Raw genomic sequence first — 26,798 nt, forward strand, 5'->3', positions numbered from 1 at the left:
CCATAAGATGCTCCACAGAGACATTTGCCCAATATAATGCTGCACAAACGTTGATTATGGCCCCACAAGACACTCCATACAGACATTTGCCCCATACAATGCTGCACAAATGCTGATTATGGCCCCATAAGATGCTCCATACAGACATTTGCCCCATATAATGCTGCACAAATGCTGATTATGGCCCCATAAAATGCTCCATAAAGATATTTGCCCCATATAGTGCTCCACAAATGCTGATTATGGCCCCATAAGATGCTCCATAGACACATTTGCCCCATATGCTGTTGCTGCGATAAAAAAAAAATGACATACTCACCTCTCTCGCTCAGGCCCCCGGCACTTGCTATAGTCACCTGTCCTTGTTCCGGTGCCGCTGTGTCTTCCGCGTCCTCTGCACTGACTTTCAGGCAGAGGGCGCGGACTAACCACTGACCTCTGACCTGAGCGTCACTGCGGAGGACGCGGAAGACAGAGCGGCACCCAGAAGGAGGAGAGGTGAATATTGCGCAGTGCTCCCCCTCCCCATTATACTCACCTGCTCCCGACGCGGTCCCTGCACATCCCTGGTTCTCTGGGCGCTGACAGCTTCTTACTGTGTTGAGAGGTCACCATTACCGCTCATTACAATAATGAATATGCGGCTCCACCCCTATGGGAGTGGAGTCGGGTCCATATTCATTACTGTAATGAGCGGTACCACGTGACCGCTCAACGCTGGAAGAAGCTGTCAGCGCCCAGAGAACCAGGGACTTTCAGGGACCGCGCCGAGAGCAGGTGAGTATGTCACAGCCGCCACTCCCCCTCCCCCCGTCGACCCCCCTGGGACAATGACTCGAGTATAAGCTGAGAGGGGCACTTTCAGCCTTAAAAAATGGGCTGAAAATCTCGGCTTATACTCGAGTATATACGGTATTTTGTTAATCTACCTTTGGCTTTCAACACTGCCTGAATTCTTCTGGGCATCCTCTCGATCAGATTCAATTATGCCTTGACCAAAATCTTATCCCAAGTCTCTTCTAAATGTTCCCAAAGTTGGTGCGTACTGGTCGAATCACTATTGTAAGTATACAGTTTTTTCTTCAAATCTACCCACAAGTGTTTGATTAGGTTGAAATCTGGGGACTGTGGAGGCCAATCCAGCACCTCTACGTCATTGTTTACCAATCTCACCATATGCTTCTGGTCATTGTCCTCCTGGAACATTATGTTGTCCTTTTTATACCCATAGTACTCAAGTATACGAAGTAACTCATCTTGTAAGATTCTCACATGTAGATCAGAATTGAGGCCACCATCGATCCTGGTCAAGTATCTAACGCCTCTGGCTGTTAAACTACCCCATATCATCAGGCTTTCTCCACCAAACTTCACAGTGCCTTCAATTTCTCAATCTGTTATCCACATTTTCCCTTGTTTGTTTCAGACCCATTTGTACCCATCAGAGCCTAGTTTACTGACTTTCGAATAATTGCTACAAATCCCACATTTCCAATCTTCTACTATCCACTTTTTAAACTTTTTTTGCAAACTCGAGGCAGCACTTCATATCATGATATTGAAGTCATGGCTTCTTCACCTTTTTTCGGGCCACCATTGCAGCCTTGTGTAATGTGTGTCACATGGACGTCTGTGATCTCACTATTATGAAGCATACGAGCCAACTCCATTGCTGTGTTTGTCGTGCCAGAACTGATATACATTGTGATAAGCCGACTTGTTGACTCCATGTTTTGCCTGGACGTCCACCTCTTGACTTTTGAATGGATGGACGAACTTCATTTCATATTCTTTCAACTGCCCTGCCACTCACATGATGCAATTTGGCAAATTTCTTGGCTGAGAGACCACTATCGATGAGTGAATGATGATGCTTCTCTTTTTTGGGGAAATCTTCTTTGTAGCTGCTCCTCAATTTGAACCAATGATCTTTTGCTTAAGAATCAACCTAATGCACTGAGCTATTAGGGAATGTGAAAACAGGTTGCAATTTGTAGTGTTCAGGAAGAAAAAGAACTTTACACTACGAGGAGCAAAACAGTAACAATGCAGTGACATTACAATAATCTGCATAACTAATAAAATGCTAAATAGTTGCAAGTCAAATTTATGTATAGGATACCCCCAAAAATAAATAGAATAGAGTAATATATATATATATATATATATATATATATATATATATATATATATATGCTCCCACACATACATTTAAATATTCAATTATATATTATCTTTTTAAGGTGCACTATGTAAAGAAAGAAAATGTATATATTAATATATATAAATGTGTGTGCATCTACAGTGGAGAAAATAAGTATTTGATACACTGCTGATTTTGCAAGTTTTCCTGCACAAGACTGGGGTGGGATACAGGACAACAGGCAAGCAGCCTGGCGAGAAGACAACAACTGTTGGGACAATTGTTAGAAAATGGAAGAAACACAAGATGACTGTCAGTCTTCCTCGGTCTGAGGCTCCATGCAAGATTACACCCCAGAGCTACATGGGAGGACCTAGTCAATGACCTGAAGAGAGCTAGGACCACATTCTCAAACATTACTGTTAGTAATACACTACGCTGTCATGAATTAAAATCCTGCAGGGCACGCAAGATCCCCCTGCTCATGTCAGCACATGTCCAGGCTTTTCTAAAAGTTCGCCAGTGACCAACTAAATGATCCAGAGGAGGCAGAGGAGAAGGTCATGTGGTCAGATGGGACCAAAATTGAACTTTTTGGTGTCAACTTCACTTGCTGTCTTTGAAGGAAGAAGGATGAGTACAGCCCCAAGAACACCAACCCAACCGTGAAACATGCAGGGGGAAACATCATACTTTGGGGGTGATTTTCTGCAAAGGGGACAGGACAACTGCACTGTATTAAAGGGAGAATGGATGGGGTCATGTTTCGCCAGATTTTGACCAACAACCTCCTTCCCTCAGAAAGAGCATTGAAGATGGGTCATGGCTGGGTCTTCCAGCATGACAATGACCCAAAACACACAGCCAGGGCAACTAAGGTGTGGCTACGTGAGAAGGATTTTCAAGGTCCTGGAGTGGCCTAGCCAGTCTCCAGACCTGAGCCCGATACAAAATCTTTGCAGGGAGCTGAAACTCAATGTTGCCCAGCGACCTGAAAGATCTGGAGCATATCTGTATGGAGGAGTTGGCGAATATCCCTGCTGCAATGTGTGCAAACATGGTCAAGAACTAAAGGAAACGTCTGTTCTCTGCAAATAAAGGTTTCTGTATCAAATATTAAGCTCTGATTTTCTATTGTATCAAATACTTATTTCATGCAATAAATTGCAATTTAATTACATAAAAAATCACACAATGTGATTTTATGGATTTTTTAAAGAAGATTTTGTCTCTCACAGTGGAAGTGCACATACTATAAAAATTACGGACCTTTCCATTCTTTGTAGGTGGGAAAACTTGCAAAATTGGCAGTGTAATAAAATATTTATTTTCCCCACTGTCTATCTATCTATAAAGATAGATAGATAGATAGATAGATAGATAGATAGATAGATAGATAGATAGAGAGATAGATAGATAGATAGATATATGTGTTGCATTTTTGTAAATTCTTTAAAGGTGCCCTATGTCAAGCGCTGTGACGGCTGACTGCTAATCTCAATAGCTAAACCAGCCCCCTTCTCTCTCACGGCCAATGCAATGAAAGAAATGCGTGCTGGCATAGCTACTGTACTAACCTAATCAGCCAGACCTCTAAAATGGACAAGAAGTTCAGCTGCCTGGACCTGACACCATATTAATATTGGAAGATTGAGGCAGCTTGGGAAATAAAACTGTATCAGTAAGAATTATATAACCTTATCAAGAATATATCTAAAGTTCATTTTTGTAAAGTAGACAAATCCTTTAAGAATTCTCTTAGGAACACTGTGGCCCTGTGTCATGAACCTGAGCACTACCTTAACCCCTGAATGCTTAGTCCACCCCTGACTTCACTGCATATACAGGTCCTTCTCAAAAAATTAGCATATAGTGTTAAATTTCATTATTTACCATAATGTAATGATTACAATTAAACTTTCATATATTATAGATTCATTATCCACCAACTGAAATTTGTCAGGTCTTTTATTGTTTTAATACTGATGATTTTGGCCTACAACTCCTGATAACCCAAAAAACCTGTCTCAATAAATTAGCATATCAAGAAAAGGTTCTCTAAACGACCTATTACCCTAATCTTCTGAATCAACTAATTAACTCTAAACACATGCAAAAGATACCTGAGGCTTTTAAAAACTCCCTGCCTGGTTCATTACTCAAAACCCCCATCATGGGTAAGACTAGCGACCTGACAGATGTCAAGAAGGCCATCATTGACACCCTCAAGCAAGAGGGTAAGACCCAGAAAGAAATTTCTCAACAAATAGGCTGTTCCCAGAGTGCTGTATCAAGGCACCTCAATGGTAAGTCTGTTGGAAGGAAACAATGTGGCAGAAAACGCTGTACAACGAGAAGAGGTGACCGGACCCTGAGGAAGATTGTGGAGAAGGACCGATTCCAGACCTTGGGGAACCTGAGGAAGCAGTGGACTGAGTTTGGTGTGGAAACATCCAGAGCCACCGTGCACAGGCGTGTGCAGGAAATGGGCTACAGGTGCCGCATTCCCCAGGTAAAGCCACTTTTGAACCATAAACAGCGGCAGAAGCGCCTGACCTGGGCTACAGAGAAGCAGCACTGGACTGTTGCTAAGTGGTCCCAAGTACTTTTTTCTGATGAAAGCAAATTTTGCATGTCATTCGGAAATCAAGGTGCCAGAGTCTGGAGGAAGACTGGGGAGAAGGAAATGCCAAAATGCCTGAAGTCCAGTGTCAAGTACCCACAGTCAGTGATGGTGTGGGGTGCCATGTCAGCTGCTGGTGTTGGTCCACTGTGTTTCATCAAGGGCAGGGTCAATGCAGCTAGCTATCAGGAGATTTTGGAGCACTTCATGCTTCCATCGGCTGAAATGCTTTATGGAGATGAAGATTTCATTTTTCAGCACGACCTGGCACCTGCTCACAGTGCCAAAACCACTGGTAAATGGTTTACTGACCATGGTATTACTGTGCTCAATTGGCCTGCCAACTCTCCTGACCTGAACCCCATAGAGAATCTGTGGGATATTGTGAAGAGAAAGTTGAGAGACGCAAGACCCAACACTCTGGATGAGCTTAAGGCCGCTATTGAAGCATCCTGGGCCTCCATAACATCTCAGCAGTGTCACAGGCTGATTGCCTCCATGCCACGCCGCATTGAAGCAGTCATTTCTGCAAAGGATTCCCGACCAAGTATTGAGTGCATAACTGAACATTATTATTTGATTGTTTTTTTGTTTGTTATTATAAAACACTTTTATTTGATTGGACGGGTGAAATATGCTAATTTATTGAGACAGGTTTTTTGGGTTATCAGGAGTTGTATGCCAAAATCATCAGTATTAAAACAATAAAAGACCTGACAAATTTCAGTTGGTGGATAATGAATCTATAATATATGAAAGTTTAATTGTAATCATTACATTATGGTAAATAATGAAATTTAACACTATATGCTAATTTTTTGAGAAGGACCTGTATACAAATTTAAGCCCTGGTTGCAAAGTGAATAACTCAGCCTTATATTTAGCATCTAGCATTCATACCGTAATTCCCCCCATAATGTTTCTGGTACTTTAAGAAATCAGGCCCTTTTATACATCCACCGGCTCACTAATTATAAAAGATCTTGACTATTGTAAATCTGACACATTTATATTGGTACATCGCTCATAATTGCAGCAGGATTAACGGGGAGGAAAATGCTACACAGGGGATTGTACGCACCTTTGAAAGTCATTTTTTTCTTTGAACTGTACATTCCCTAGTGGTTCAGCTCAAATAACAAAGCGCCCACACAATCCTTAAAATAAGACACTTATGGGTAGTTTGACGTCTGTTTCACCTCAGATTTCCTGTCTTGTACTGTATGATTTTCTAAGTAATTGATAAAATGACTCGGAAAATATTTCAATTGATCTATCGAGGGGTCTTATGAAAAGAAATTACAAAAATGTAATGAAAAAAACAGCACTAAAGAAATTTTGTGACTAGGGATTTTTCTTGTAAAGACACTCAAAATAGTTTAAAATAACAAGAAAAAGTATTGCCCTATTGATCTGGCACTGCCATTGGCAAATCCTGCCTGGATCAGATGAACATGTGAAAATTTCTTCGTCCTCGCCATTCTTGTCAGTCCAAGAATATTGAACCGCACTCGGATGTCATCCAAGTGCAGTCTGATATTCAGGATGGACTCATTGATTTGCGTGGCTAAGTGCGATCCGAATATCGGATGCAAATGGGTTTCTTCCTTTGCATTCTATGGGCGACAAGTTGCGATCCATTTTGTCAAGTGAAAAAGTGCAAATCATCAAAATGTTAGCTTTAAAGTAATCCCGCCACTACCCCTTGTATATTTAAAATATTTTTCGTCTTAGATTCTTATTCCACACTGTTACCTCTGGAAGAAGTTCTGCACGTGCATATGAACCACTGACCAATGAAACCACTCCGTTACAGTCCACAGTGCTGTGCATTTTACCATTTCTGATAGAGGGACTGGTCTGGCTAAGGTTGCTATTTAGCCGATCTCGTCTTGCAGGCAAAGGCAGAGAAAGGTCCCTTCTGCTGTCATTATCTTCAAACGTGCTGTGTTCATCATCAGCAAAGTCATTCTCTGATCCTCCATCCTTCACATGATATCTGAAGCTAAAACCACTGCTAATATGAATGCTTGACCGCGTCTGCAAAAAATAACCACAAAGAATTATATTGAGGCATCGTTGAGAAATGGCATGAAAACTGAATTGTGATTTATCAGACTCTGTTCACACGTTGCGTTGTTGATGGGGTTTTTTTTTCCACAGGCAACACCTGCTCTTTTGGCAGTAAAAAACTTGTTTCAAAAAAGGAGGGTTTGCTTAGTTTTTGTTGCATTTTTGCTGCTTTTTACTGCATTTTTGCTGTGTATTTTTTTTACCTGTGTTTTTGTCAGAGTGCATTTGTCTCTTGTGCAGGCTGATAAAGTTTAGTACATGAAAAAATGCTGAAAGACGTGACATGCTGCATATTGCAAAAACCAAGGTATTGCACAAAATACTGAGGACAAAAAAACAAGCTGTATGCATGGTATTTCTGAAATCTCATAGACTTTGCTGGTACTGTAAAACGCAGCTGGAATTTGAACTAAAAAAAACACAAAAAAATGCAACGTTTGAACATAGCCTTACAGTTTGTTGTCTGCACAAATATTGAGCTAAGGGGCAATTTTAAAAAAACTCAGGAAATTTCTTCAATTTTGACTAATTATGATCAACAAACTTCTTTGGTGGTCTCTGGGTTATATTGTAATTGAAAGCTAAGTTATGGAATTGGTGTGAAGTTGATTATCTGGGGATGTGGCTTCTATTGTAGATAGGTACCATATAGTGGACAAACAGGACGGATCTTATGAGTGTGATGGCACCAAACAGGAAACCAAAAAAGTACTTACTCTATGATATTGAGGGAGGAAAGAGACTTAGTATGGGTGGTCAGGTCAGTTTTCAAAATGACAAAGTCAAATACTACAGAAGATCATGACTTGGTAATCAGAAGAACTTGGTTTATTACTAAAGAAGAACACAGTTTATTATACATAAGAGCACAGCCTCTTAGTACAGAAGAACACAGCCTGTTACTCAGAAGAACACCGCTTATTGCTACAGAAGAACACTGTATTACTGAAGAACACAGCCTGTAACTAAAAATGAACACAGTCTTTTACCACAGAAGAACACAGCCTGTTAATCAGAAGAACACCGCTTATTGTTACAGAAAATCACTGTGTATTACAGAAGAACACAGCCTATATTACAAAAGAACACAGCCTGTTACTCAGAACACTGCTTGCTGCTACAGAAGAACACAGTGTATTACAGAAGAACACAGCCTATACCTAAAGAAGAACAGTCTATTACCACAGAAGAACACAGATTATTACTGAAGAACACAGCCTATACTACAAAAGAACACAGCCTGTTACTCAGAACACTGCTTGTTGCTACAGAAGAACACAGTGTATTACAGAAGAACACAGCCTATACCTAAAGAAGAACAGTCTATTACCACAGAAGAACATAGATTATTACTGAAGAACACAGCCTATACTACAAAAGAACACAACCTGTTACTCAGAACACTGCTTGTTGCTACAGAAGAACACAGTGTATTACAGAAGAACACAGCCTATACCTAAAGAAGAACAGTCTATTACCACAGAAGAACACAGATTATTACTGAAGAACACAGCCTATACTACAAAAGAACACAGCCGGTTATTCAGAACATTACTTGTTGCTACAGAAGAACACAGTGTATTACAGAAGAACACAGCCTATACCTAAAGAAAAACAGTCTATTACCACAGAATAATACAGATTATTAATGATAACAGCCTATACTACAAAAGAACACAGCCTGTTACTCAGAAGAGCACAAACACTGCTTATTGCTAAAGAAGAACACAGCCTATTACTAGCTGTGTAGGTTCTCTTGTACTCAAATGGCTGCTTTTGTATACTATTGATCTGACTACAATCTTTGTATTGGTTAGGATAGGCCATTAATATGATATTGGTGGGCGTCCACCGATCACCTGAAAACTGCTCTAGCGGCGGCCGTATAGGAGCTATGTATGGGGTGGAATATACATTGCTTTGTGGTCACTGCAGAGTATTGCGGTTTATCTCCAAGGGAATGGTAGATAAAGTGCAGAATTCGGCAGTGGCCACTAAACAATGTATAGGGCTGCTATATTCCACCCTCTTAGATTATAGTACATCTGGCCACTGGGGATATATATTTGGGAGGGGAGTTCAGGGGGTCAGACCCCTACCAATATCATAATTACCATATAGATAATCAATAGTTCCTAGTTTAAGCATCATTAAATTCCACTGGTTGCCTTTTGCAAGAACTGTATAACATGTATAATGGATCAATTATAACGGTCTACCTGCATTTCTTTGGGCTGACCGGGATTCATTCTCTCTTTGTCATGCTTATTTGATAATGTAGACGAGCTGCCAGACAGATCATCCAGGTCACCATCTTCACTTCCTTCTGTGTCTGTCGGTGCTTCTGCTGCAGCCTAAAGTGAGAAGTGGGAATTAAAAAGATAAACCTTGCATGATTAAAGGGTTGCCTGTTATGGATCAACCCTCTTTGATAGAAGGTGCCCTCGGTGTATCACGCTTCCTGGGGAAATCTGGCAGCAAGTATACCATTTTCCTGCAGCGTCACCGCAGGAGAAATATTGCATTACATGTTTCCTAATAAAATTAACAGCCTGTCTGTGTAATGTACAGACCTATTAAGTTCCCCAGAGAGAGAATTTATGTAGCAGCTTTCTGTTCTACATTCTAATATCAAGACTTGACAAACATGCAGAAATTAGAGGCACCAAATAAATGGTAATAATTTTTTTTAAAAAAGCAGTCTGTCACATTTTGTTTTTGCTGGTGGTTCTTTCTCTTGTGCTATAACCACTGATTGTACAACCTGGAGCTTTGCTGTAGAAACTCATAATATAGACCTCAGCTGACGCAAACCTTCCTTTGGGGAAGAGTAAGGAAGTTTATATTTATCAGTGAGGGGCAGAAACCCCAACCCTTACTCTTAAATAAGAAGTCCTGCAGCAGCTGGGCGTATCTTCTCATTTAAATTATAATGACGTCATCTGAGGCTTACAGTCATTGGCCTTGTGCTTTTATATGGTCAAAAATCTCTTTGAGGGGATGTCCACATTGAAGAATCCAAAGTTCACATCTATTTCAATTTACCCCTATCTGTCATGTGACCAAATTGTATTTCACATGTTGAGCTGTTATACAGCCTACCTATAGGTGCAGTAATCAGAGCCAGCTCTGATAGCTGCAATCTGCTGCTTAGATGCCACGGTCAATAGCAACCGCACAACCTTTGTGGTTAGACAGAGTAGGGACCCCCGCTTACACTTCATCACCACCACCCTTTCCTTTTTTTGGTCTCCTCCTTTTTCTGATTTTCTAAATAAAGAAAATTCAATTGCCACATCTGTAAATCGTACTAACCCAGAGAATAGGATTTCCAGGTATTTTTGAGCCGCACAGTGAACACCATAAAAATAAAACCTATGCACAAATGATAGAATTAGATTTTTTATCATTTCACCCCATCATTTTTTATCTCTTGATTTACAGTACCTTATATGGTGAATTATTCTGGGAATTAAAAAGTTTGTGTTATTGTTGTGCGACAGCCATTGTTGCTGTTGTGCTGCATACGTGGGTGGTGTGGACCATAGCTTTATTTGTGTAAGTGCCTCAACCTTATAACTTTCATCTATTTGTATGACAGGCTCCTGTCTCATTATGATTTAACTTATTCATTCACATTGAGAGTGCGCAGCGACTCACTGTAAGTATGCTGACACATGGCACCTATGTTATTCATCCTTTCATATTTTTATTAATTTCTTGTATTATTCATTATTGATTTATTGTATTACTTGTATCTGATTGTGGATTAATCACTTGGCACTATATGTAACCTTGGCCCCTGTATTTTGGGATGTAGCAGACTTTTAGCTTCATTTTTTAATTTATAATCTAATAAAATATATATTTTTATCTGGATTATACTCGGTTAGTGGTGGCTTTATCTTCTCCTCCACATGTAGTGTTATTCATGAATGGTGAGTTCTCTTGTCCCCTACTTTCAAACTGGGCATTTTTGTGTTAAATACTTCATCTAATAGAGGAAGGATCCACTTAAAAATAAGTCACTATGAAGTGCAGTGGGTTTATACAGTTTGATCAAAATGTTAACTAAGAACATTATGCTCATTTGTGAAAAAAAATCGCTTAATTACAGAAGATCTGCAGTCAATGTCTTTTTTTACTGTATATAGTTTGGCAGCTGGTGCTCTACAAGTTACCTGAGCGTCCTCTTGTTGTTTTTTCAGAGTCTCCATCATTTTCTTAAATTCCTCAGATTTCTGCTGAGCTTCTTGTAAAGTTGCCTGATTTTGTTCTTCATAAGCCATGGCAACCACAGCCAAAATCAAATTTACCAAATAGAAAGAGCCAAGGAATATCACCAGCACAAAAAAGATCATGTAGGTTTTTCCAGAAGCACGTAGAGTCTGTAGAAAAATAGAAAGCATTGGTATAAGGATAGCAATTTTGTGATGTACTGTACCAATTTCCTGCTGTTCCCTTGTCAAAGTTTTCCCAACAGTCTTTACGGAAAAAGTGGTGCATCAACATGTAAATGGCGGCTGTAAAAGTGATTTGTTGACACCAGCATGGTCAGGGCTAGAGCAAATGAATGGCTGCAATGGTCACCGTTTGTGTTGATTCAACAGTGATGGAGCCGAAAGAAAAGAAACGATCAAAGAACCAGAAAAACACCACCTAGTGATCGGCAAGGGATTGGTAATGTAAATATTACTTCTTGACTTACTTCCCGTGATTATCAGCTGCTTGTACACAAAATGTGAGATTGGATAACCTTTATAATGAGGCATTTCAGTTGTAAACATTTAACACTTATTCTCTGGGTAAATTATAAATATGATTTTTTTGCACTGTAGTCGATGTCCCTTCTCCTTTGGTTTGAGCGGTAAAGATTTACACCACCATTGCTCTACAGTATTCATACTCTTTTTTTTACTGAGGTTCGGGAAAAGTGGACAGTCAATTCCCTTTTCACTTTATTGAAAAGGTATCAGGGCTGTTGGATCATTACCAAAACATCCAGACCCATCATATCACCTATCTTAGATCTGCCTTAAAGCGTGTTTTTTATGGTTACGTTCCCACATAGGATTTTTGCTGCAGACCTCTCACAGGAAAAATGACACAGAGAAATCCTCAGTGGTAAATAACTCTGAAAATAGTATTGTGAAAATGGTGCAGTCAAGGTTATGTTCTCATCACGTTTCGGACACACATTATTGAATTCATCGGGGGTAACACCTAAAACCCATAGAGCATGGGCTCCAACTTTCCTCTGATGAAGCCATAGTCTATGGAAATGGAGACTTTGGACTCCATTTGAGGGTTAGGTTTTTTGGGGGGAGCTCTATAATATCGAAAATAATAGTGTCCTAAGCCACATTGCATGGCTAAGAGTGAAACACAATACACCCTGAAGTCCACAGGATAAACTGAGATACAGATTTGAAATCCACTGTGCTTCTCAATTTACGCTGTGGATATTTTCTGCATGCTCACTACTGCTACTGTAAATCACAGTGGATTTTCGGAGCTGAAAATCTGCTGTGTTTTCGCAACACTGGAACATACCGTAAAGATGAAAATAACTGATGAAGTGCAGCAAACATTTCTTAATTAATGAGTTGTGCTAACATCAGATCCTTCCTTTGATCTAAAAAGATGCACAAAGCAGAAAATACAGATACCTAAAAGACAACCTGTCAACAGTATCTAGTCTACTTGATGACAGTTTCCAGGTAGCAACAGTGGAAATAAAAAATAGAATGGTAAGGAGTAGGGGTGAGCAAGCACTAAAATGTTCGGATGCTCGTTACACGAACCGAGCAATTCGTAATGCTCAGATGCTCGTTTCGAGTAACAAGTATAATGGCAGTCAATGAGAAATTAATTTTACCAGTAGACCCTACAAGGAGGTTTGGGGTGGGCAGTGAAAATGTTGAAATGGATGAAAAAATGCTGAATGGAAGGAGAACATCATGGGGAAGACCATTGGAATTATCTCTGACTGCCAGATCGCTGCTCAAAACAATGGTGTAACACTTTTACTCCAGATTAAGGACTGATAATAAAACCTTCAAGATCAACGAGAAACTGAAGTTTATAGGAAAACAATGTTAAGAAGCATTATTTCCTGTATAATGACTTGTATATAAGGCAAAATTTATAAAGGATTTAAAAAATAATAATGTAAGTAAACCAAAATTGAAATTTTTATTAAAACAGTGGAAATTTCAGTGTAATTTATGAACGAAGCAAGAACTGCCAAAAATGTGATGTAATAGAGACTCAGATACATCCTTATTTAAACATAAAGGAGGGCTTCATACACATTCTGTTCAAGTGATCATATAGTGGGACTCCTAGGCTCCTAAAGGCTATGCCATAAGTGCAGAGTCTGCCAAAAAATACACTAACCACATTAAACTCTATGGATGACTAATTCAATCCCCAAAAAGTTGAACTTTTTTTGGAGTATTTTATATATATATCTACTATATAATTGTCTAAGGGTCACTTCCGTCTTTCTGTCTGTCTGTCACGAAAATCCCAAGTCGCTGATTGGTCGTGGCAAAATGGCCACAACCAATCAGCGACGGGCACAGTCCTCTGGCGAAATGGCCGCTCCCTACTCCCCTGCAGTCAATGCCCGCTCTATACTACCCTCCAGTCAGTGCTCACACAGGGTTAATGGCAGCGTTAATGGACCACGTTATGCCGCGGTGTAGCGCACTCTGTTAACGCTGCTATTAACCCTGTGCGACCAACTTTTTACTATTGATGCTGCCTATGCAGCATCAATAGTAAAAAGATCTAATGTTAAAAAAAAAAAAAAAAAAATCATTATATACTCACCCTCCGTCGGCCCCCCGGATCCAGCCCAGGCATTTCCCGCTCCTCGCAACGCTCCGGTGGCCGGTCCATGCATTGCGGTCTCGCAAGATGATGACTTAGCGGTCTCGCGAGACCGCTACGTCATCATCTCACGAGACTGCAATGCACTCTTGGGACAGAAGCATCACGAGGAGCATCGGTAAACGCCTGGGCTGGATCCGGGGGGGCCGATGGAGGGTGAGTATATAACTATTTTTTATTTTAATTCTTTTTTTAACAGGGATATGGTGCCCACATTGCTATATACTACGTGGGCTGTGTTATATACTACATCTCTGTGCTATATACTATTTGGGCTGTGCTATATACTATGTGGCTGTGGTATATATTACGTGGCTGGGCAATATACTACATCGCTGTGCTCTATACTACGTGGCCTGTGCTATATACTGCATGGGCAGTGTTATATACTATGTCTCTGTGCTATATACTACATGGCTGTGCTATATACTACGTGGCTGTGCAATATATTACGTGGCTGTGCAATATACTATGTGGCTGTGCAATATATTATGTGGCTGGGCAATATACTATGTGTATGTGCTATATACTACGTGTCTGTGCTATATACTATGTGTCTGGGCAATATACTATGTGGCTGGGCAATATACTACATGGCGGGGCAATATAATACGTGGCTGGGCAATATACTATGTGTCTGTGCTATATACTACGTGGCTGGGCAATATACTACGTGGCTGTGCAATATACTACGTGGCTGGGCAATATACTAAGTGGCTGGGCAATATAGTACGTGTCTGTGCTATTTACTATGTGGGCTGTGCTATATACTACGTGGCTGCGCATTATACTACGTGGCTGTGCTATATATTACGTGGCTGTGCTATATACTACGTGGGCTGTGTTATATACTATGTGGGCTGTGTTATATACTACGTGGGCTGTGTTATACGCTACTTGGCTGTGCTATATTTCTCTGCTGTATCTGTGCATCATGAATCGTGGTATGTGTTAAAGAGTGGGGCCCACTCAGACTCTTTCGCCTGGGGCCCTCAAAAACCTGGAGCCGGCCCTGGCTTCACTGATTGTTCGCGGCCGGGCGTGACCAATCAGCGACAGGCGCAGTCCGCCCGCGAATTGGCGCGGAATTTGAACCATGCTTCGCTAATTGGTTGTGGCCGGCCGAATCCTGTGTATAAATTTCATTATTCTGAAAACTTCATAAATAAATTACATACATATTCTAGAGTACCCGATGTGTTAGAATCGGGCCACCATCTAATATATATATATATTATATAAGAAAAAAATTGGAGCAGCATCCAAAATGGCTTGAAAAAGGATTTTGTATCCGAAACGTTGCCTCGCCGTTCAGGCAATAAAGTCCACTTTTCTCTATTTTTTCGTGCTGCTTTTTCTTATTTTGACTATATATATATATATATATATATATATATATATATATATATGTATATATATATATACATATATATGTAACACCAACCATGTTAAACTGTATGGATGACTAATTGAATCCAGAAGAAAAAATTGAACGGCTATTTGGAGTTTCATACACCCCCATAATGTAACACTGCACACATTAAACTCTATGGATGACTAATTGAACCCAGAAATTTCTTTGGGAGTTTTATATATCATCGTGATAGAACACTAACCATGTTAAACTCTATGGATGACTAATTCAAACTAGAAAAAATTGTGAACCTTTTTTTGAGTTTTGTATACCACCGCAATGTAGCACACTAAGCATGTTAAACTGTATGGATGACCATATAGTCAATTTTTTCACCCCCCCCCAAAAAAAAATTGAGGTCATGTGCAGCAGCTATGTATTTAGAAACAGACTCCCAAGCCCTAAGCCCTGCCTAGAGGCTGTTTTCTGCCACTCTCCCGGCTCCTTCAACAGTCCGTATGCTAAATGCAGAATGTATCTGATATGTACAGCAAAGCACATTATTAGCCCTTAGAATGACTGTTAGGCTAAGTTCACACTTGCTTTTGGCTGGTCTGCGTATGGCTGCGTACTTCCTCCCTTAAGCTCCGCCTATGCTCCGCCTACTTCCTCATGTGTCCTGCATTGTCCTGCGTACCTATCTTTAACATTGGTTACGCAGGAAAATGTGTTGTATGTGGATGCGTCCGCATGCGGCGTTTTGACGTTCCCGCCGACCGCACGGAAACGCAACCATGCACTACTGATACAAACTATAGCCATTCCATGGCTGAGATTGTTAAGAAGGTGTCCAACTTTTGGCCAATTTTTATTTTACTTAAATGCATGTATTTGAAGCTAAATATAATTTCTGTAATTGGTTTTCACTAAAAAATGTTGCATGGTTTGCATTGTCTATTGATGGCTGGAGAATGAGTTAACTGAGAATCTGTCAATCATCTCGCCATCATGGTCTGATGCGGAGTTTGTAATTATTTTGTCTATTTTTTTCTGAGCCGCTCTCAGTTGATTTATGACCACAGACAACATCAAGATTGAATGTGTAGGAAAACAAAACGGACCGTTTCTAAAAGCCAAACGTTGCAAAATGTTGAATGAAATACAATTGGAAAAATTATTTTTTAGCCCCAAAATACATGCATTTATGCAAAAAAAAAAGTGAACATCCCCTTAATTGTTATGGTGACACTGTGGATAAGGTGTGCCTAGCGGTTTCAAAGCACCTTGGCAAGGAAATTGCTGCCATGTATGAATGCTGCCTAAAAACCTTGATCATGATATATAATAACAGTCAGCAAAGTGCAATATTCATATCCATAACATACCTTCATATACAGGTGTTCCCAGGCGTCCTGAGTCATCAGTCGAAACAGAGATAAAAATGCCCAGCCAAAAGTGTCAAAGCTTGTATATCCGTAATTAGGGTTCCTTCCGACCTTCACACACGTATATGATTCCGGGCACTGACTAAATGAAATGATATATTGTGCTGCATTATAAGTCTGATGTATAGTAAAATAATAAAGTAAATCATTGAATGGTGAAAAAACCTGCATCAGCAAAAACTGCAGTTCCGCTCATGAACTACAGATGGCAACGTACCCAACATTTACTAAATCATAAAACTGGCACAAGTGACGCAGAGCTGAGGTTGTCAGGGGTAATAGATGTAGACTTGTCAATAGTGATGAGCGAATATACTTGTTACTCGAGATTTCCCGATCACGCTCGGGGGTCCTCCGAGTATTTTTTAGGCTCGGAGATTTAGTTTTTCTTGCCGCAGCTGAATGATTTACATCTGTTAGCCAGCATAAGTACATGTGCGGATTCCCTAGCAACCAGGCAACCCCTGTTGTGAATTCTGCTTTTGGGTTCCCTTCGGTGGTAGTAGGTGGTAATGCAGTTGTCCCTGGGTTGCAGTCCTGGTCAGGTGTGTCTGCTGATTGCAGTTCTGACTGGGGTATTTAGGTGTACAGGATTCATTAGTCCTTGCCAGTTGTCAATTGTTGTTGGGAGGTGTTGGACCTCTGCCTGGTTCCTCCTGTCATTCTGCCAAATCAGCAAAAATAAGTGTCTGGTTTTTTTTTCCTGTGGCACACATGCTGTGTGCTTCACAATTCAGTGCTATTCTTTGTGTTTTCTTGTCCAGCTTAGATTGTGTCAGTATTTTCTCAGTCTTGCAGGATTCTCTGGAGTGGCAGATATACATTCCATGTCTTTAGTTAGATTGTGGAACTTTTTGTATTATCTGTTGTGGATATTTTTGGAAGGGTTTTAATACTGACCGCCTAGTAATCTGTCCTATCCTTTCCTATTTAGCTAGAGTGGCCGCTTTTGCTAAATCCTGTTTTCTACCTGCGTGTGTCTATTCTCTCCTACTCGCAGTCATTATTCGTGCCTATCCTTTGGGGGTCTGCTCTGAGGTAAGATAGCATTCCTATTTCCATCTATAGGGGTATTTAGTCCTCCGGCTGTGTCGAGGTGTCTAGGGTTTGTTAGGCACACCCCACGGCTACTTCTAGTTGCGGTGTTAGTTCAGGATTTGCAGTCAGTACAGGTTCCACCGACTCCAGAGAAAGTTTTCATGCGGCTCCAAGGTCACCGGATCATAACAAACCCCCACATGTACTTATGCTGGCTATCAGATGTAAATCATTCAGCTGCGGCAAGAAAAACCAAATCTCCGAGCACTTAAAAATACTCGGAGGACCCCCGAGCATGCTCGAGAAATCTCGAGTAACGAGTATATTCGCTCATCACTACTTGTCAATCGTTACAGCTCGTCATGCTGTATAAGTTTAGGCTTTGTGCTCATTTACATATTATGGCACTTTTTACAATAATAAAAATTGCATTTTTAAAGAGAATCTGTCAGCAGGATTGTGCACAGTAACCTACAGACACTGTCTGGTCGGCGCTGTTATACTGATTACAATGACACCTTGGTTGATAAAACCCATCTTGTGGTTGTGTAATCAGAAAGAATCGAGCAGCGAAACGGCGCCCTTTAGGTGTGGTGAAAACACAGCCCTGCACACCACCCCTCCCATAGCATTTTGACCACACGTCTCAGTTCTTGACGGCTATTCGGGTAAAGAATTATCTTATCTTTACTACACTTTATTATATGAGCAATTGTACCCCCAAATATGGATTACTACGTGGGACTTGACTGTACGGCGGACAGGTATGGGTATATTGTTGGTTTATTTTATGATTTTTTACAGGAGAACGAGGGCTTCACTTGGAATGGCAGAAGAATAAAGATGTAAAAACTGTGTGTATTGTTTTATTTTGTTAAAATACTTTTTTCATACTGTGTGTGTGTTTTATTAACTCTTTAACAACTGTTGGATTAGTAATGGAGAGGTGTCTTATTGATGCCTCTCCATTACTAAGCCGGCTTAATGTCACTTTACAGTAGGAAGGTGACATTAACCCCTCATTACCCCATATGCCAATGCTACAGGGCAGTGGGAAGAACCGGGCAAAGCTCCAGAATTGGCACATCTAATAGATGTGCCTTTTCTGGGCAGCTGCGGTCTGCTTTTTTTAGGCTGGAGGGCCCATAGCCATGGTCCCTTACCAGCCTGAGAATAGTAGCCCGCACCTGTGAGTTTTGCCTGGTTGGTTGCAAAATATAGGGGGGACCCCACGTCAGGTTTTCTTTAATCTCTTCTCCACGGCTCGCGCTGCTTCCGGCCGAGCAGGGGAGAACGGATGACAGCTGACTTCAGCACCACACGCAGGGAACAGCGCTTACTGTAGCTCTGCTTCCCGGCGGCTGTCCGTGTTGTCCTGATGCGGCACACAGCTGCCGCACGTGTGCCACACGGATGTACCACGTGAGCACACAGACACGGATAACTCCAGTACAGTGTTCTCCGGTACCAGAATTATCTGGATGTGTGAAACCGGACTGAGGCTACTTTCACACTAGTCCGTCGGTACGGGCCGTCGCAAACCGTCGGCCTGACGTACCAACGGACAGTGTGTTAATTTAGCACAACGTGGGCAGCGGATGCAGTTTTACAACGCATCCGCTGCCCCATTGTAATGTCCCGGGGGGGGGCGGAGTTTCGGCCACGCATGCGAGGTCGAAAATGGCGGAAATGACGCACAAAAAAAGTTACATGGAACATTTTTTTGTGCCGATGGTCCGCCAAAACACGACGCATCCGTCGCACGACAGATGCGACGTGTGGCAATCCCTCGCAATGCGTTGCTAATGCAAGTGTATGGAGAAAAATCACATCCTGCGGGCAACTTTGCAGAATGCATTTTTTCTCCAAAACTACGCATTGCGACGTGCGTCGAACGACACTAGTGTGAAAGTAGCCATATAAAGGAGACCGTTTTCAGGTACACTTTTGCAGGGATAAAGAGTACTACTTTACCTGCACCACGTATTTATTTACGGTATATTATAAACTTTTTTACTGATCAAGTCCACTATCTATTTGAATCATTATATACTTATAGTTGATTGTTTTAAGGGTTGAAATAGTTGGTACAATTAAGTCTGTTCAATATACTTTTGAGATTATATATATATATATATATATATATATATATATATATAAATATACTGTATATATTTGTACGGTCCTGGCAGATTAATTGGTGATAGTATGCTGTGCCTTTACCTCCTCTTTTTGGAGTTTTTTTTGCCCTGTCTTTTTTTAAACCTTTATTATTATGGATTTTATGAATAAATGAATAAAATTTACTTTTAATTCTATCTTTTGAGCTGGAATTGCTTCTTGTCTAGTGGTAATACCACAATAGACCAATTGTATGCATATGTTCGGAAGTGTCTAACAATTATCATAACCTGGGACAAATTGTATTCATGTGTACAGCATATGCTGTGTTTGTGTGTACAGTGTAAGCTGTGATTGTGTGTAGAGTATAGCCTGTTTGTGTGTGCAGTGATTGTGTGTACAGTATATGCTGTCTTTATGTGTGTATAGTATAAGCTGTTTGTGTGTACAGTATAAGCTATGTTTGTGTGTACAGTATAAGCTGTGTTTGTGTGTACAATATATGCTATGTTTTGTATGTACAGTATATGCTGTGATTATGTGTGTACAGTATATGCTGTGTTTGTGTGTACAGTATATGCTGTGTTTGTGTACAGTATAAGCTGTGTTTATGTGTGTACAGTATAAGCTGTGTTTTGTATTACAGTATAAGCTGTGTTTATGTGTACAGTATATGCTGTGTTTTGTATTGTAGAGGTTGTACTCGCTCAGGTGCGATGGCTGACACTCAGGAGGCACGTTCCAATAAAAGTTCACAGGGTTTATTGCTCCATAAACCACATAGTAAAATTGAAAACAAATAGCCTTTAGCTCAGGAAAAGAAAATACAAGTGTCCAGTCCTTCAGGCACAGTCCTGGTGCCTTAACACACTGTGGGGGCTTTCACCTCCACACACACACCTCCTGTGTTAAGCATTAGCCTTTATTTTATAGATCTAACCACACCCAGGAAACCATCACATGATTAGACATGTGGTTGTGACATCACCACAGGTCCTGAAACACATATAGATAGGTATGGTTATGCCCCTTACCCAGGGGTGAGGTATATGGGTAGCCAGACCCTCCCTTCTCTCATAGCTACCCGTAACCTGGACCCAAGTATACTAAACAATTCCTTATTGCTTTATGTGCATTAAAGAAAACACTCCGGGTTACATCACAGCGACAAGCCATCTATGTGGCACATACCTCCTGTCGACTATACAACCTTTAGCCATGCTACAGTATGTATAGTGTATGATGTGATTATGCATACCTCCCAACCGTCCCGCATACAGCGGGACTGTCCTGATTTTGACAGTCAGCCCTGCAATCCCGGGCGGGACATTAGTTGTCCTGCAGTGGTTGGGAGGTGTGCTGCAATATCAGGCAGTCAGCCTCATCCCTGCACCCACAGAGCTGCCTGAGCACAGCACAGCACATATTGGCTGCTTCGTGGCCACAGGACCTGTGATGCGGTCACAGGGGGGAGGAGTCAGGGGTCACATGATCGGGACCTCGTGGAGTGCAGGACTCGGCTTGCTGGTTGCCAACTTGCGATGGTGCTGGATGAGGCAAGCTGCCGTGTGTGGGGTCAGGAGGTGTACAGTGTGGATGTAGCGGAGCCGTGTGTGTACGAGGTGTATGGAGCGGAGCGCGTGTGTGTACGAGGTGTACGGAGTGGAGCTGTGTGTGTAAGAGGTGTATGGAGCGGAGCGCGTGTGTGTACGAGGTGTACAGAGCGGAGCTGTGTGTGTACGAGGTGTACGGAGCAGAGCGCGTGTGTGTACGAGGTGTACGGAGCGGAGTGCGTGTGTGTACGAGGTGTACGGAGCGGAGCGCGTGTGTGTATGAGGTGTACGGAGCGGAGCCGTGTGTGTACGAGGTGTACGGAGCGGAGCGCGTGTGTGTACGAGGTGTACGGAGCGGAGCGCGTGTGTGTATGAGGTGTACGGAGCGGAGCCGTGTGTGTACGGGGTGTACGGAGCGGAGCCGTGTGTGTACGAGGTGTACGGAGCGGAGCCGTGTGTGTATGAGGTGTATGGAGCGGAGCTAAATGTGTATGAGGTGTACGGAGCGGAGCCGTGTGTGTATGAGGTGTATGGAGCGGAGCTAAATGTGTATGAGGTGTACGGAGCAGAGCCGCGTGTGTAGGACTAGCTATGTGTGGCCATTATACGGTATGAAGTATCATGTGTGGTCATTATACAGTACGGAGCATCATGTGTGGCCATTATACAGTATGGAGCATCATGTGTGGCCATTATACAGTATGGAGCATTGTGTGGCCATATTTTTTTGTTTATAATTATTCTTTATGAAACAGTGTGATAAGCAGTGCTAAATGGGTGTGATTGAGACGTGGATATGGGTGTGGCTAATTATGAATGGGTGTGGTCAGAGGCGTGGCCTAAAATTTGCCCCGGCGCACAAAGCGCGTCGCAAACTTTGTCCCTCTTTCCCATCTTCAAAAGTTGGGAGGTATGGATTATGTGTGTGCAGTATATGCTGTGTTTGTGTACAGTATTGGCTGTGTTTGTGTGTACAGTATTGGCTGTGTTTGTGTGTACAGTATAAGCTGTGTTTGTGTGTGTACAGTATTTGCTGTGTTTCTATGTACAGTATATGCTGTGATTATGTGTGTACAGTAAAGCTGTGTTTGTGTACAGTATATGTTGTGTTTGTGTGTACAGTATATGCTGTGTTTCTATGTACAGTATATGCTGTGATTATGTGTGTACAGTATAAGCTGTGTTTGTGTGTACAGTATATGTTGTGTTTGTGTGAACAGTGTAAGCTGTAATTGTGTGTACAGTGTAAACTGTAATTGTGTGTGCAGTATAGTCTGTGTGTGTGCAGTGTTTGTATGTGTACACAATATGCTGTGATAATGTGTGTACAATATATAGTGCCATTATTTTCTTGGAAGAGTATATGGCATGACCATGAGCATCACTGTTTTTTGTCTGATTTTTGCACAGTTATAAGAAAGGATTTGCATTTTGTCATTGGCTTGGAGGAGGGGGTCGAAGATAAAATTTACCTATTGCCCAGGCGCCATTAGCTGCACGTCTAATATTAGATAGACCTATTCAAACATGGAGTGTTTACCAATTGGCTAATGCCCAACCACTGTATGACTGGATGATCGGACACGGCCTACACTTTTCTCTTAAATCACACAAGGCAGTCTATTAATTATGTACTTACCCAGCATCTGTGCTGTTACCACAAAGCAAAGCGTCCATCTGACCTCTCTCTCTGTAAATAACACCTGCAAAATAGGAAACAAAAGTACAACTTGCCAGTTACACAAGGGCTGGATATCCAACTCCCACAGAGATTCCCCCTTTAAACATTTTATGAGGCAGATTACATAGTTGACCACTTTGGATCTCACGGTGAGATTCTCACCTCTACATTTTTGGAATTCTGGAGGAAAGATGATGGAAGGAGGTCATATTGTTGTATTACCTGCTACATCATTGTTATTGAGGGGCAACTATGAATTAAATGCTATGGATGCCTTTGGGTTTTTTTTTTTTTTTAAATTATGTATTTTGTACTAAAACTAATTGTTACTATTTTTCCATGAAAAATGTTGCACAATTTGCCTTCTACAGCCTCTTTCTATTGCTGGCTGCAAATATCTGAGAACTCATCAGTGAGAGCAGTCTGACGGGGAGTGTGTAACTTTTTTATCAGCCTTTTTTCTGAGCTTCTCTCAGCTGATTTATGACCACATCAAAGTGAAGCTCTAAATTGATATAATCTGTCTTCATAAACAATAATTAAGTAGATGGAAGATGTAAAATTAAGGGTGGACATAACATTGCTGCAACTTGTGCAGCCACACAAGGGCCCAAGAGGTAAGGGGGCCACTACCATCTCCACAGTAGATGGAATTGTGCATTATGATAAGCTATGAGACTGCAAAGGGCCCATATATTGATCTTGCACAGGGGCCTTTTTTGTCTTTGTCCGCCAGTGTGTCAAAATAACATCCACATGAATTCTAGGACCAAGCAGAGGTGCTTTTTAGTAGACAAGGGTCAACATGGGGATTTGGACAGGTCAGAGGGCACCCTGTGCATTCTTAAACCTCTCTATCATTGCTGGCAATTGCTTTTTCGGCCACTTGTTCTACAGTAACTTTTCTGTGAAATTGAACCTTATTTTCTTGCCCATTTTTCCTGTTTTTATCACATGAACTTCAAAAATTTACTATTCATTTGGTGCCAAATATATCTTACCCCTTGATTGTAGTTAGACAATACTTAATGTTATTAACTTTATCTGTCAGTGGTTTAATGTAATGGCTAGAGAAGAACTTAATAGTTCTGGTTTCTTAACAATCCGGTGCTAAAGTAAGAACACGGACTTCTCCCGGATGTCCATTTCAATGTTCTGAGATCTGGGGGAAGTCCAAGAGCAGATAGAGAAAGAGAAAGAGAATTTTCCAGCTCCAAACTTCAGGTGCTCATTGTTTTTAATGGGTGTTGGTTCAAGTTCGGGTACAGTTCTGGTACCGAACCAAACTTTGGACTAAAGTTCAGGTCAGGTACAAGATCCTGAACTTCCACAGGTCCACTCATCCCAACTTATGGCTCATTAGTGCATTTTTTTTTTTTACACATTGAGAGAAACTTTTCCGGTTTTTTGAGACCCTTGGAAACAGTGGTCTGGCATTTCTTGGTCCCAATCTGTTCTGGTATTAGGTGGCAAGAACTTGTGAAGGACTCTCCTCTCAAAAAAAAAAAGAGGTTGAGAATTGACGAAGAGGTCATAAAAATAGAGAGGAAAACAAATGACGAACCCTACTGTCATGAGAGGCAGAACCTGGCACCAATCTAATCTTTGTGTCTAGCATCTATGTAAGCCATTAAATCTGGGGGTTGGAAATATATCAGAATACCCAACAAGTCTGTTCTGCAGGTTCTCCCTGGCATGAGAACCATCGCTGCCTGCTCTCTGATAGATGACCTGACTCTTGATGAGACAAGCATGAACTAATGTGCGTCATTTAGCTGAAGATACAGATGTACAACATTGAAACAATTTGTATGTGAACGTAACATTTTACAATGTAATTTAATCAATGCTATCATTACAGCTTCAGGCTTGAAAGACACATTAGATTAACATCACTCATAGAACTGGAACAAAAGTGCAATCTATTGTTGCAGGCTTAATGTCTAAAACACTGCAAGGAAATCATTAGGTATTCAAACTGGTTATTTTATTTTACTCATGTATTTATATAAATGCTTTTTTTTAACTGTTGCCTTTAAAAAGGTTGTCCACTTAAGACAATTGATTTTTGACAGAAGGATCCCGATCCTGAACTGATTGGAGGGTGTCCTGCTACTGCACCTCTCATCGATCTGCTGTAAAGTATAGGAAGGACCCAGCAGCAAATATATAGTCTGCTACCACGGGAGATAAAAAGTTTTACATAGTGTTTACTGAAACATATGGACGTCAGCAGGGGTGTAACTAAAATTCATTGGAATCCGCAGCAAAGTAAGATAGGTCCCCACCACTTACAACAAAGAAATTGAACTGCTGCATGGGTAGAAAAAAATAATTGCTTTGATTATATCAATAAACCCATATAGTAGAGCCAAATAGTAGAAGGCCACCAATGTGTTATCCCCTACAAAAAGATGCATTGTTTCTGTACCTGTGCCTGCCCCCTTAACCTCCTGCCATATAACATCTGCTATGGCAGGTACAGCTATAGTTATACCCATTGGTATCAGTGTTATGCACGGACAAGCCGAGTTCTCCAGAGAAAGAAACAATTTTTGACTTTTTGGTCACTTAAATCTCTTTTTTGGCCACCGCTAGTCACTGCCACCTATCTCGTCCTTGCCTCATGTCTCTTGCTTCCGCCGCTCATGATGGGATCTTTAGTCCTGTTGCATTGTGCTGGACTTCTGGGTTGTCATTGCATCCGGTAGGATTTTGTGGCAGCACATGGGAGCTCAGTCATCGTGCATGTGCAGAACCCTCTCAGGAGCCATGACACCCGGAAGTCCAGCACAGTGGACTGAAGATTCTATCGCAAGAAGCTAGGGATCGGAAGGTGCAGTAAGGACCAGACACGTGCAGGTGAGTAGCACAGTGACCGGAGAGGTGAGTATAATGATACATATATTTTTTTTGCATTTTAATTGCTCATTATCATTCAGAAATATGGTGGCATATTGCTGAATTTGTGCAGAAGCGAATTACAAAATATACAAATTTTGGCGCATGTGGATCTTTGTAAATTTCAAATCCACTTGAATTTATTTGTTCATCTATAGTGTTCAAATCTTTATGTCACCCTGTAACGAGAAATTCAAGGAGCTCACTGGGTGAGATGGATTCTTTAAGCCCACAGTCCATGTGGGTTTATGGATTACAGGCATCGGAGCAGCAGGTTGGACTAGAGGGGCTGAAAACTATAGGTAGACAATGAAAACCATAGGTAGACAGGTGGAATACTGGAAACCGCAGGCAGGTGGTGGACCTAAAGAAACCGCAGGCATGCAAGTGGAGTGCAGGAAACCACAGACAAGCAGAGGACATCAGGAAACCACAGGCAAGCAGAGGATGAAATTTCAGGCAAGCAGAGAAGGCCAGGAAACAACAGGCAAGCAGAGAATGAAATCTCAGGCAAGCAGAGAAGGCCAGGAAACAACAGGCAAGCAGAGGATGAAATCGCAGGCAAGCAGAGAAGGCCAGGAAACAACAGGCAAGCAGAGGATGAAATCGCAGGCAAGCAGAGAAGGCCAGGAAACAACAGACAAGCAGAGGATGAAATCACAGGCAAGCAGAGAAGGCCAGGAAACAACAGGCAAGCAGAGGATGAAATTGCAGGCAAGCAGAGAAGGCCAGGAAACAACAGGCAAGCAGAGGATGAAATCGCAGGCAAGCAGAGAAGGCCAGGAAACAACAGGCAAGCAGAGGATGAAATCGCAGGCAAGCAGAGAAGGCCAGGAAACAACAGGCAAGCAGAGGATGAAATCGCAGGCAAGCAGAGAAGGCCAGGAAACAACAGGCAAGCAGAGGATGAAATCGCAGGCAAGCAGAGAAGGCCAGGAAACAACAGACAAGCAGAGGATGAAATCGCAG

The 26,798-nt window shown here is 41.5% G+C and overlaps 1 protein-coding gene across 1 annotated transcript in view; it reads right to left on the reverse strand.

Moving 5' to 3' along the window:
• The window catches only part of LOC143784502 (sodium channel protein type 2 subunit alpha-like), a 227,062-nt gene that overhangs the window by 116,617 nt on the left and 83,647 nt on the right, over positions 1 to 26,798 (reverse strand). The window contains exons 8-12 of the mRNA XM_077272803.1: positions 22,887 to 22,950; positions 16,476 to 16,617; positions 11,021 to 11,227; positions 9,059 to 9,193; positions 6,522 to 6,806 (exon numbers count right to left, since the gene is read on the reverse strand). Of these exons, the coding sequence (XP_077128918.1) occupies positions 6,522 to 6,806; positions 9,059 to 9,193; positions 11,021 to 11,227; positions 16,476 to 16,617; positions 22,887 to 22,950 (833 nt within the window). The remainder of the gene's footprint in view (positions 1 to 6,521; positions 6,807 to 9,058; positions 9,194 to 11,020; positions 11,228 to 16,475; positions 16,618 to 22,886; positions 22,951 to 26,798) is intronic.

This window comes from Ranitomeya variabilis, chromosome 7 (genome assembly GCF_051348905.1).
Source record: "Ranitomeya variabilis isolate aRanVar5 chromosome 7, aRanVar5.hap1, whole genome shotgun sequence".
NCBI classification, from domain to species: domain Eukaryota; kingdom Metazoa; phylum Chordata; class Amphibia; order Anura; family Dendrobatidae; genus Ranitomeya; species Ranitomeya variabilis.